Source organism: Sinocyclocheilus anshuiensis, unplaced genomic scaffold (genome assembly GCF_001515605.1).
Source record: "Sinocyclocheilus anshuiensis isolate Anshui unplaced genomic scaffold, SAMN03320099.WGS_v1.1 scaffold1906, whole genome shotgun sequence".
In the NCBI taxonomy this organism is placed as follows: domain Eukaryota; kingdom Metazoa; phylum Chordata; class Actinopteri; order Cypriniformes; family Cyprinidae; genus Sinocyclocheilus; species Sinocyclocheilus anshuiensis.
The window spans coordinates 351,255-363,922 of record NW_015546187.1 but is presented as its reverse complement, the minus strand read 5'-3'; the positions used below and the strand labels follow the sequence as shown (position 1 = coordinate 363,922).

Here is a 12,668-nt window from a genome sequence, read left to right as displayed (position 1 = left end):
ACTCGAGCCTGCTTGAATGCAGTGGGGAAGGTGCCTGTGAGGAGAGATGTGTGTGAGTGCTGGTAAGAGTGTAGGAGAGATTGCTTGGAGAAGGTGTGAGAGGATTGGGTCTAGAGGGCATGTTGTAGGATGGCTGGAGAGGAGAAGTTTTGCCTGAGGGGCCTGAGGGGACAGAAGGAGAAGATGGGAATTTTAGCAGTGGGTGTGGTTGGTTTGAAGTCTGGGGCTGAGGGGGCTGAGAATTGACTACTGATTGTTCTAATTTTGTCTGTGAAGAATGTGGCGAAATCATCAGCTGTTAAAGAAGTGGTGGAGGAGGGCAGAGGAGAGAATTGGATGTTTTGATAGCAATTAGATGATATTTACACTAAGTGAAAATAGCATATTTTTTAACGATAGATGCTATTTACACTAAGTACAAATAGCGATAGGTGCTATTTACACTAAGTGCAAATAGTGATAGATTCTATTTACACTATGTAAAAATAGCAGAATTTTCTGCTATTTATCAACCTTATTCTTCAATGCAGAAGTAAGCCTATGGGCGAGACTTCCGGTTCATTAGTCGCTATAAGGAAATAAGTAGAAGAATTGCAGCGTGCAGTAAACGGTCAAATTGTTTGCACTACAAGTGTGTTCATAATTAAGATAATACATTAAAATAATATGGTAAGACACACCAATTTGCAATATCAAGCAGCAAAACGAGCGGTTTTGTACAGCTAAAAATAGCTGGAAGAATGAGACCGGAAGCAAGACCCATAAAATTTACAAATTGTCGAGCCCATTTTTACGGGAAGAATAAGGTGTAGGCTATAGGCTACTACTTATTGCAAATAGTGGCAAATATCTCTGCACCTCAGTATTGCAGCCTACATTATAAAACAATTTTGCAATAATAAGGTATTGAGTGTAAATTATAATTTTAATTCAAATTATTAAATGGATGCCACCTTATTGGGACAATAGCTAAAGTCCTCCCTACACCTACTCTAAGTTAGAGTCTCTAACCCTACCTGATTCTTTATTTTCAACGTATCGATTATATCCTTCATATTTACTTAAAATGAATGCCTTTCGATGAGATGCGAGACTTGAAAAGGAAGAAGAAAGAGGTCAGCAAAACGCGGATTCAAACACGGGCCGATCGCGTCAAAAAGACTGCAGTTTGCAGATTCACAAAACAGTAGCTTGGACAGCCGTCTTTTGTAATCTTTACTATCCCAATCACATGTTGGTGGGCGTAGTTAGTGTAAATCGACAAGGAGGGCTTTTTACACTTAGTGTAAATAGACTCTCTGATAATTTAATTGAATTTAATTGAATTTAATTGAATTTAATTTAAAGTGCTGTAATTTTTTTGTTTTACTTTTTCAAGTTTATCACAGTTTTTAAAATATAAGAATATTTTTATGGTGAATTTTAATAGTTTTTAAAAATAGATTTTAAGATGTTTGAGGAACAAGGGTTAAAAGTCATTCAAATAAAATGACTGCCTGGTAAAATAATAAAATAAAATTTGAAAAAATAAAATGTTTTGTTTTGTTTTATTTTATTTATTGTTTGCTTTTGTTTCACTTCCTATTAAAAGTTTTCAGGTCTTTTAATGTGACCTTCATTTATTTATTTTTTATTTTATTTTATTGTATTGTTTGCTTTTATTTTCTTGTTTGCGATACATAAAATTCCCTTTGTCACATAACTCGAATGATCAATACAGCTTTTTTTGTAAAAGTAATCTTTGCAAACAACAAAAAAAGTGAAACTCATTCAGCCACTTTACAAGTTAATTGACTTCAGTGAATCACTGTCCACTTACTTGTTGCACAACACAAAAGATAATGCCTATATCGATCCCACATTATCCAACTCCTCATCATACCAGTTGCTCAACTTTCCATGCCTTGGTGTGGTAGGACAGGGAGGAGGCAGAGGTGTATAATGCATTTTAATAGTTTAAGAACAAGAGTTACATCACTGAAATAAATCATGAGATTCCAAGACTTTTCGTTTAATTTCATTCAATCTAATAAGTGCTGTATAATAATTGTTTTTTATTTAATTTAATTCAGTTTCATAAGCACTGTATTTTTTTTTCAAGTTTATCATAGATATATAAGAATATTTTTATGGTGTATTTTAATAGTTTAAGATGCTTGAGGAACAAGGGTTAAAAGTCATTCAAATAAATAATGACTGCCTGGAATAAATAAATAAACATTTTATTTTATTTTATTTTTTCTATTGTTTGCTTTTATTGTTATATTGCAATGCACACAATTCCGAAGTCTCACACAACTCAAATGATCAATACCGCTTGTTTGTCAAAGTAATCTTTGCAAAAAAACAAAAAAACAAACTCATTTAGCCTTTTTGCAGCTTCATTGACTTAAATGAATTACTGTCCACTTGTTACACAACACAAGAGGAAATATGTCGATCGCAATGTATCATACTCCTCCTCATACCAGTTTTCATATCAACTTTCCATGCCTTGGTGTGGTAGGGCAGGGAGGAGGCAGAGGTGTATAAAAGTGTGCTCTTGTGTGATGGGATCAGTGGACGAGATCTCTGCGCATGTGCTGGACTGACTGCTCAGGATGCTGCTGTCAATTCTGCCGCCGCTGCTGCTGCTGCTGCAATGCTCCTTAACGAGCGGAGCCACTGATCCGTAAGAGCCTTTATGATTATCTTCACAAATACAAGATAGCAGAAGTAGAGTAATGAGGAAAACCTGCAGGTCGAGGACCAGACGATTGTCTTCCACAACTAGTAGACACTGATGAAAAGTTTAGGACAACTGCACTTTTGTGTTCACATGTAACACTGTAAACAGTTTATTTTTAGATTTACGGTAAAAACTTACCGGAAGAGAGACACAGTGACGATATTGTAAGCAAGCAATATGGGAAGCATTTTGATGACCGTATTTTACATGAAATAATATTATAATATGTAATTTTAGCTATTAAATTTATATGAGATAAAGCAATATTGGCCTATTTCACAACTCAATAAAAACAAGACAACACAGTGTTACCCATACAAACACAAAACCCCATCAGTAGGCCTATCACACATAACATAAGACTAATTAATGCTAACCTAATAACTGAAAATACAAAAAAGAATCAAAATGTCAAGGTTTCTGCAGGGAATTCTGGGTATGCCCAGTAAATTATGAAGCTTTATTAGTTTTATTTACTTTTATTAGTTTGCTCAACATGACTGCATTAAAAATTCAGTAAAAACGGTAATATTGTGAAATATTATTACAATTTAATAGATGTCAGGATCATAGACCTGTTTTGTCGTGTTTTTGCCCCTGTTTCTGTTCCTATTTTCCCTTATTTGGTCATGTTCCTGTCCTCTATTAGTTTAATTAGTCATTCAGTGCAACTGTGTTCCTCCCAATTACCTTGTTATGTCATGTATTTAAGTTCCTGTGTGGATTTACCCAATATTGTGGATTAATTAAAGACTATTTCGCTTACTTATGTCTCCATCATTCCTTCCGGCAGCGTAACAGGACAATAAATCTGTTTTCTATTTGAATATATTTTAAAATATAATGTACAGTATTCAGTGGCGTAGCAAGTCAGCCTCGGGCCCATATGCAAAAAAATTTGTATGTATGTATATGTAAATTTGTATAAGGTAACTATATTCGTCTCAGTTCAAGCAGCATAGAAAGAGAGAGAGAGAGAGAAAAAAGACACGGGCTCGGGTCAGACTCAGGCCGAGAATATTCTGATAAGCTGTCGGAAGGGCCGGGCCCGTGCAGGGCTCTATTCATTCCCTCGTTTCAATTAAAGGTTCCCCCTCGGCTCGGCGGGCCCACAATACTCCCGGGCCCATATGCATACAAGACGCTAGGCCCCTGACTGTATTCCTTTGATGGCAAATTGAATTTTCAGCATCATTACTCCAGTTCTTGTGTCATTTGAATCATTTGAATATGCTGATTTGCTGCTCAAAAATATTTTTTATTATCAGTAATACTGAAATCAGTTGTACTGCTTAATATTTTGGTGGGAATTGTGGAGTGGAAACTTTTTTTTTTAAGTATAGGCCTAATTAACACTTTTATTCAGCAAGGACACATCAAAAGTGTCAGCAGAGGTATTTATTGTGTTGTTCATTTGAACCGTATATTTATCTTAGAATCCTGATATAATGCAGATGTTTTTCATATATTTTTTTTAACTTTTATAATAACAATTTTTATTAATTGATAAAAACTGAGCAGCATCCACATATTAAAATTATTTCTGAAGGATAATGTGCCACTGAAAAATTCAGCTTTGCCATCACAGGATTAAATTACATTTAAAAATATATTAAAATAGAAAACAGTTATTTTAAATTGTAATGATATTGCATTATATTACTGTTTGTACTGAATTTTGATTAAAAAAATGCAGCCTTGGTGACTTCTTTCAAAAACATTAAAAACGGTAATTATTCCAAACTTGTGACTGACCAGTACTGTATAACTATTCAATATAAATTGTATTATTATATTTATTTTAATTACATCTTAAATAACACTATATGTATTGTCTGGTTAAATATAATATTTTTTTCTTTTTAAGGTAATTCATAATAGTGCCAGTGCCACATTTATACTGCACCAACCACTTACACAACATTTACTTGTTTTTGTGCAGGCTCATGCGACAATAAACTTATACTAAAAAAGCATTTTATAGTCATTGTATGGTTTATGCAAGTCTCTAAATGCATTTCTTTGTGTTTTGTCTTCTTTCAGCATCTACCTGGTGACAGTCACTTCCCAGGCAGTGGGTGGGAGCACAGAGACTCTGTGTGCACAGATTCATGAGCCCAAAGAACCACTTTCTATAGTGATCACTTTGAGGACTGACAATCGCAACCTGACCATTCTACAACAGGGCTCCATTAAAAAGGATTTCTACAAATGTGTCACTTTTAAGGTCAATATACTCAGCTGAACAGAACAGAGAAATTGACTCTACTTGTGCTAAGGCTATGTTTTAGAGATCATGGCCCTTTCCTATCATGTCTGCACAACACTTATAAAATGACATTAAAGTTAAAGAGCCTATCCATAGTGAGATATAAAATATAATTAATGTGCAAGTGAAACCCTGAAACTTGCATTTATCATTCATCTTGTATATATATTTTTTTACTACTGAATTGTTCAGTGGTCCCTATAGTGTTGATGATGCATTTACATTTCTATAGTCTGTAAATGGAGTTATACACACACTGTTTTCTTAATTTGTATCTTCCAGGTTCCTGTAGTCACTGTGGAGTCTGTGGCATCTGTTGATTTTGTAATACGAGGGGGAGAAACATCCCTAAACAACAACACTAAGATCCTCATAAATCCCCCCCAAAATCTTCTTTTCATCCAATCAGACAAGCCTATCTACAAGCCTGGACAAACAAGTAATACTTCTCTTCGTAAATCATTCCAAAATAGTTTAAGATGTTACTTGTCAGTACTCATTTGTTCTTTTTAATATGAGCCTTTGAGTCTTTCTTTTTTGCATACTGTATGTATTAATATTCTGTCTCAAAAATTTTCTTCCCCATGCAGTTAAATTTCGCATTGTGTCTCTGGATTCCAATTTATTGCCTTTCAATCAAATGGTAAATTTATTTGAATTTATGTGATTTTACTTTATTTTCAGTTGAAGTGATATGTGGGACGCTGGACCACAAAACCAGTCTGAAGTCGCTTGGGTATATTTTTAGCAATAGCCAAAAAACAATGTACATATGTGTCAAAATTATATTAGGATATAAAGTAAAGATCATGTTCCATGAAGATATTTTGTAAATTTCCTACAATAAATGTATCAAAACTTAATTTTTGATTAGCAATATGCATTGCTAAGAACTTCATTTGGACAACTTTAAAGGCCATTTTCTCAGTATTTTGATTTTTTTGCACCCTCAGATTCCAGATTTTCAAATAGTTGCATCTCGGCCAAATATTGTCATATCCTAACAAACCATACATCAATGGAAAGCTTATTTATTCAGCTTTCAGATGATGTATAAATCTCAATTTAAAAAAATTGACCCTTATGACTGGTTCTGTGGTCCAGGGTCACATTTATTATTGTTCTTTTGACTTAACTGAAATGATTTTTGATTTTTGAATGTCTTTCTCTTGCAGTTTCGAACTGTAGAACTCCAGGTAAAATCCTTCAAGTATCCATGATCTGTTCATTGTTTGTTACTTTATAAAATGCAATTTGATTCCACTGTAGGCTTTTTTTCATTATGTGCAACTGTTGTTTAGGACCCTTATTCAAATCGCATTGGTCAGTGGTTGAATCAGGGCACAAGGATTGGCATTTTGGATCTGGCCCACTCCATGTCTCCAGAAGCCGCTCAGGGTTACTACACAATCACTGCTTGGGATGAGAAGAACCAACAAATATCACACAGCTTTGAAATTAAAGAATATGGTTAGAACCAGGATTCAACTTTTTTTGTCAATCCAATACTGATCAGCTTTTAATGTGTCCATTTTTTTAAACTTTTTTTCCACATTTCTCTTTTAGTTCTGCCAAAATATGAAGTGAACATCGATTTTCCCTCCGTTATAACTGTCCAGGACAAAGAGGTCACTCTGAAAGTTTGTGCAAAGTAAGAATTTATTACAAATAATGTACATTTCTTTACAGATAAATGAGGCACATACAGTACATAACTATAATTCAGTGATATGTTCAGCCTGATGAGATAATTTTTTTCACTGTCTTTAGATACACTTATGGCAAGCCTGTGTTGGGGTCTGTGAATGCTGAAGTGTGTGGGCAAAGCTTTGAGATCTATTATATTAGACCTGATTTCCCTGACAGTGTTGCCATATGCAAAAAATATTCAATGATGGTGCGTTACCCTCTGCACACACAAAACTGTTACCTTTTGGGCTTGTCATCCTAAAAATACTGTACTAATCAGCATTTATTCTCTTAAAACTCTCTCTCTCTCTCTCTCTCTCTATATACAGTATATATATATATATATATATTATAAGGTTCCAATTCATAATAATACCTCAGATTCTGTGCAATTTCTTAGTAAACAGCATTTCTGACATTTCTGTTTTATAAATGGCAATTGCTCTACAAAAGCTATTATTTTACACCATAGACAATCCCCTTGTGAAAATTAAGTGTGTTGAAACGTATTGAATGTGCACTTGTAGTGTTTTTTGTTTAATATTTTGTCATGCATTAAAAAAGTAAACTTATTTTGATGTGTTGACCTACATAAAGTAAAGTACCTGACTACTTTTAAATGTAGTGTGTTATTCAGTATTACATTTAAAGTTAATACATTTTAGATGTACAAAATTGCAACTACCATAATGCTTGTCAGTACATTCGGCAGTACACTTTAACCATATTTCAAGAACAAAAGAAGTACTTATGAAATTGCATATAGAGACTCTAAAACCTCTGAAGTTCAGCTAATTGCATTTAATATCAATTTAAAATATAGTTCACACCAAGTACACACACACACACACACACACACACACACACACACACACACACAAGGTCCCTTTTCACAAGGGTCCATGTTGCAATGTATTTTAGAATTCTAAATTACCGTTTTAATTTCATCCTTATCCATTCAGACTGACAAGACTGGCTGTGGGTCTCAGGTGATAAATGTGACAGAATTTGGCTTGTCTTCAGGAGGATCTTTCCAAGTGAATAGTAAAATTGAAGAGTCTGGAACAGGTGAGGGTGTAAAACAAATGACTGTTGTCCATTTTTACTCTCCAAAATAGAGTAATTAAACATGGTCTTTTGTTCCTCCAGGGATAACTATGGAGGGTTCTACCTCAGCTGAGTTTACCAGTGATTATGTCAATGTTCACTATGAAGACACACCAAATACATACAGGCCTGGCATGGTCTTTAAGGGAAAGGTAACCGCTAGCTTGAGGTCATTAGCTTTACTAATAATTAAGGAGCAAATTCTCTGAAGTAACTTTGCAGTGCACATGTTTTTTGACAACCATCTTTATAAAAAGTTTGTTGTGGTACCATAAACTTCTTAAAATGCAGCAACATTAATAAACAACCTGTTTTGCGGCGAGAACATTAGTAGTGTGGCCATATTGTGTACAGGAAGTGCTACTTTTGTTTGTGAAGTAATCATTTTGTTTTTCTCTATCTGGTTTTTAAACAGGTTGTGGTCACTAATCCACAGTCCAGTGTGATGAAAAATGAGCCAGTGGTTGTATATGCGCAGTATGGTGATAAAAGTGTCAATGTGACACTGATGACAGACATTAATGGCACTGCCCGCTTCTCATTCGACACTTCGGATTGGTTAGAATTACTTGTGGAATTACGGGTTAGTAGTGATTTTTTTTTTTTTGGTAACATGATATTATGCACAGTTTCAAGAAAAAGTAAGTGAACTATTTTCAATTTCCTGGTTTTCTGCTTAAATTGGTCATGAAATGTGATCTGATCTTCATTAAAGTCACAAATAACAATATTTCTACGCTGATAAAACACAAACAGTCATGATCTTTCATGTCTTATTGAACACACCCATTGAACATATAAAGTGATGGTGGAAAAAGTAAGCGAAACAGTGCTTTAATAACTGGTTTAACCACCTTTCGCAGCAAAAACCTCAAGCAAGCACTTCCTGTAGCTGTGTATTAGACCTGCACAACGTCCAGGAGTAATTTTGGACCATTCCTCCTTACAGAACTGCTTTAGCTCACCCATATTCTTAGGATGTCTGGTGTGAATGGCTCTCTTGAGGTCATTCTACAGCATTTCTATTGGGTTGAGGTCTGGGCTTGACTGGGCCACTCCAGAAGGTGGATTTTGTGTTTACAAGCCATTCTGTAGTAGATTTACTTCAATGTTTAAGGTTATAATCCTGCTGCATCCCACGGTTTCTTCTGAGCTTCAGCTTGCAGACAGCCACCTTGAGATGATCCTGTAGGATATCCTGATAAACTTGGGAATTCTTAGTCCCCTCAGCAAAGCAGCCCTAAATCATAACGCTCCCTCCACCATACTTCACTGTTGGGATGATGTTTTTATACACTGTTCTCTTTTTACGCCATAAATAGCACTGCATGTTCTTCCCAAACAATTCTATTTGTCCACAAGACATTTTCCCATTAGTGTTGTGGAGTGTAAAGGTGGTCTTTGGTGAACTTTAGGTGTGCTGCAATGTTTTGTTTGGAGAGCAGTGGCTTCTTTCGTGGTGTCCTTCCATGGACACCATGCCTGTTCAATGTTTTACGTATGGTTGACTCATGAAAGGAGACAATAACCAGCTTCAATTAATCCTTCAAGTCTTTAGCTATTACTCTAGGATTCTTTTTCACCTGATTGAGCATTTACTTCTTCCACCATCACTTTGTATGTTTAATGAGTGTGCTCAATAAAGACATGAAAGATGTTGATTGTGTTTTATCAGCTTAGAAATATTGTGTTTGTTGATATTTGTGACATTGGTGAAAATCAAATCAAATTTCATGACCAATTTATGCAGAAAACCAGAAAATTGAAAACAGTTCACTTACATTTTCTTGCGACTGTATACACATAAACATCATGTTCAGTATACTGATGATTTTCAAACTTTTTTTTTATTAGGTCCATCATAAAGGAGGTAAAGAACGGACTGATTTTGAGGCTTTTCGATATTATCGACCAGGTTATCTCTACGTAAGACCCTTTTACTCCAAAAGCAAAAGTTTCCTGATGTTGACGAAGGCTCCAGAGAAGCTCAGCTGTAAAAGTGATGCAACAGTGACGGCCAGTTACATCATTCAGGGCAGTGCACTGAAAACAGGCCAGAAAACCTTGGATTTCTTCTACATTGTATGTTTAATATTGACAAACTTTTTTTTTTAAACCATAGTTTACTTAAACAAGGGATAGAATTGAATGAATTTGTTATAGAACGACTTCTATAACAAATTGTAAAATGAGGGAATGAACAAATCTTGGAAACCAATTCTTAATTTGCAGAGATTTATTGGTTTATCGAACCAGTATCCACTTGTTAAGTCTGATATCATGCGTCACTACTTCCAGTCCAAATGCTCTATCAGATCCCACAAGAAAATGTAATATTTGATGTAATATTACCGAAAAACCATAATCCTAACCTTAATCACTGTAACGAAATCCCAGATGGTCAGACAATGATTCAACTTTTATAAATCGTTAAAATGTTGGTGTCTCAGATGCCGAGAGGGCAGAGACTGTAGTGTATACCGCAATATTTCAGTGCTTAGCTCAAATTTGTAATTGGAATAAATAGTGTTCATAAATGACTGTTGGGATAGTATTCTCAAGTGAAACGAGTAGATGCTTGGACCTGTAAAAAACAACTATCCTTACAACTGATGGGTTTATATTCCAATATAAACCTATAATGGTCTGATAAAACTATATATATATATATATATTAGGGCTGTCAGTTGATAAAATGTTTTAATCTAATTAATTACAGGGTGCTGCGATTAATTAATCGCAAACTAAATTTGGCTGTGAAAATACCCCAAAAGATAATTTAAAGCTATTACTGTGTTGAATGTTTAGGCTACAACGGCCTAACATAAAGTATGGAACATAAAAGAAGATAATTTGAGAAACATCTCAGGATTTTTTGTTCATGCAATGAAAGTCACTGGTAGCCAAAACAGCTTTGTTACCAACAGTCTTCAAAATACCTTCTTTTATGTTGTGCAAAAGAAAGTAAGTCATTCAGGCTTGAAACAACATGAGGGTGAGTAAATGATGACAGAATTTATTTATTTATTTATTTTTGGTGAACTATGCCTTTTAATGTTTTTTATTTATTTATTTTTTTATAAATTAAATGATTCTCTAAAGAAGAAACTAAAACTACCAGCAAGTGGCGGTAAATAATCCGTGTATCATTCGTTCTTTTTTTTTTTTTATTTAATATTGAAAGTAGAAAAATGAGAAAACGGCTCCTTTTTTGTTTTTTCGTGTTTTTTTTTTTTTTTTTTTTTTTTCCAAAAAAACGAAAAACGAACATTCAGCTTAAATTTTCGTTTTTCGTTCAGGGGTAGAAAAATGAATTAACAGCGTGAATATTCGATTTCTACATGTGGGCAGGAATTAAACTCCCCTTTCTGCTGATTGGTCAGCTGAAGACCAAACCGTGCCGTCATCAGTTCTTCCGCAGTATCATACAGTAGAATAATAGTCCTCCGCTGCTGCAGTTGTACGGATTCATAACGCATTTATTGCAACTACATTTAATCTTTTTTCATCAAACAGACTAATGAATAGCTCGACACAACTAGTACCGGGGCAGAGTTTAGACAGGGCTTTCTTCTGTGTAGACCAGCGGTTCTTAAAGTGATAGGGGGTCCGCTTTTTTTTTATCATGATATGTAGGCCTACTGTGATTTATTCCAAAGTGACTTATATGCAGGTATTGTATTTTGTATTGTAGTGTCAGGGGCATCATGCACTCATTATTTTTTCACTGCAATCTCTAGAAGTAATCTATAACAATTTCAACAAAAATGAATGTTTCATCATGTTTCATTTATTTGACAAATAATTTTGTATTGTAGTGTCAGGGGCATAATTTTTGAGGGGGCACGAGTGAAGGGGGTGGGGCTTGTCATGTGACACAGCAGCCACAATACCACTGTATAACTGATATAGGCTTATGTTTTATTATTTTTTTTTTTATTCAAAATATTCCCATAATATATCATGAAATATCTTGACTCTCAAATATGTGTAAGTAAATGCATTTTGCACCTTAGCTGATCTATAATGGGCAATTTGCAAAGTAGCCTAACAGTGTAATATGCATAAAAATCCGTATTTTTACTTAAGTCATACCATAATATTTTTAATACGACTGACTTTGTATTTAATGTGAATTTAATAAAAACATTGTAAGTTTCTAATTAGCCTATAACACTTTTATTGTACAGAAAGAGAGCAAAGAACCTTTACATTATCAAAGAACATTTTCACTTCAGTCCAGTGAGTTCAAGCACTCCCAAAATCTCCCATAATAATCTCTAAAGCTGTTTACAGTGTGAAATTAATGTCTTACATTCGTACATCTTCACTTTGTTGTTTCTGATGAGAGAATTCGCCAGAGAATTCAGTCAGTCAGCGCGCGTTTTAAAAGACAAGTATTAGCTGTGGTTCATGTTTGTGGCATGCGCTAGAAAGATGCTCAAGGAGACCGAGATGTGCTAAAGCAGCGCATTCTGTTGTTCTCTTTATTTTTCAAAGGCATAACATTTTGTAGTTATTTTGAACATAACGTTACACAAATAAAAATATTAATTTTACCATACGACTATAAATAACAGAGTATTAAGTTTTTTTCCCCTTAATGGGGAAAAAAATCCAAGTGAACATCAGTCAGTACTCAATATTAATTTAAACTGCATATTTAAACTGCTTTAAATCAGTGCTGGGCAACAATTCATTGCGGTTTATCTCATCCAAAATAAAAGTTTTTGTTTACATAATATATGTGTGTGTACTGTGTATATTTATTATGCATATATAAATACACACACATACAGTATATATTTTGAAAATATTTACATGTATTTACATGTATATATTTATATTCACATCATTTATATTATATATAAATAT

At 34.3% G+C, this 12,668-nt stretch overlaps 1 protein-coding gene across 1 annotated transcript in view; it reads left to right on the top strand.

Annotated features, from left to right (window-relative positions):
* The first annotated feature begins 2,362 nt into the window (after positions 1 to 2,362).
* The window catches only part of LOC107701398 (alpha-2-macroglobulin-like protein 1), a 34,596-nt gene continuing 24,290 nt past the window's right edge, over positions 2,363 to 12,668 (top strand). The window contains exons 1-13 of the mRNA XM_016503395.1: positions 2,363 to 2,671; positions 4,772 to 4,955; positions 5,280 to 5,436; positions 5,588 to 5,640; positions 6,173 to 6,193; positions 6,299 to 6,467; positions 6,564 to 6,648; positions 6,768 to 6,894; positions 7,649 to 7,754; positions 7,836 to 7,945; positions 8,209 to 8,380; positions 9,345 to 9,350; positions 9,661 to 9,875. Of these exons, the coding sequence (XP_016358881.1) occupies positions 2,601 to 2,671; positions 4,772 to 4,955; positions 5,280 to 5,436; positions 5,588 to 5,640; positions 6,173 to 6,193; positions 6,299 to 6,467; positions 6,564 to 6,648; positions 6,768 to 6,894; positions 7,649 to 7,754; positions 7,836 to 7,945; positions 8,209 to 8,380; positions 9,345 to 9,350; positions 9,661 to 9,875 (1,476 nt within the window). The 5' untranslated portion in view covers positions 2,363 to 2,600. The remainder of the gene's footprint in view (positions 2,672 to 4,771; positions 4,956 to 5,279; positions 5,437 to 5,587; positions 5,641 to 6,172; positions 6,194 to 6,298; positions 6,468 to 6,563; positions 6,649 to 6,767; positions 6,895 to 7,648; positions 7,755 to 7,835; positions 7,946 to 8,208; positions 8,381 to 9,344; positions 9,351 to 9,660; positions 9,876 to 12,668) is intronic.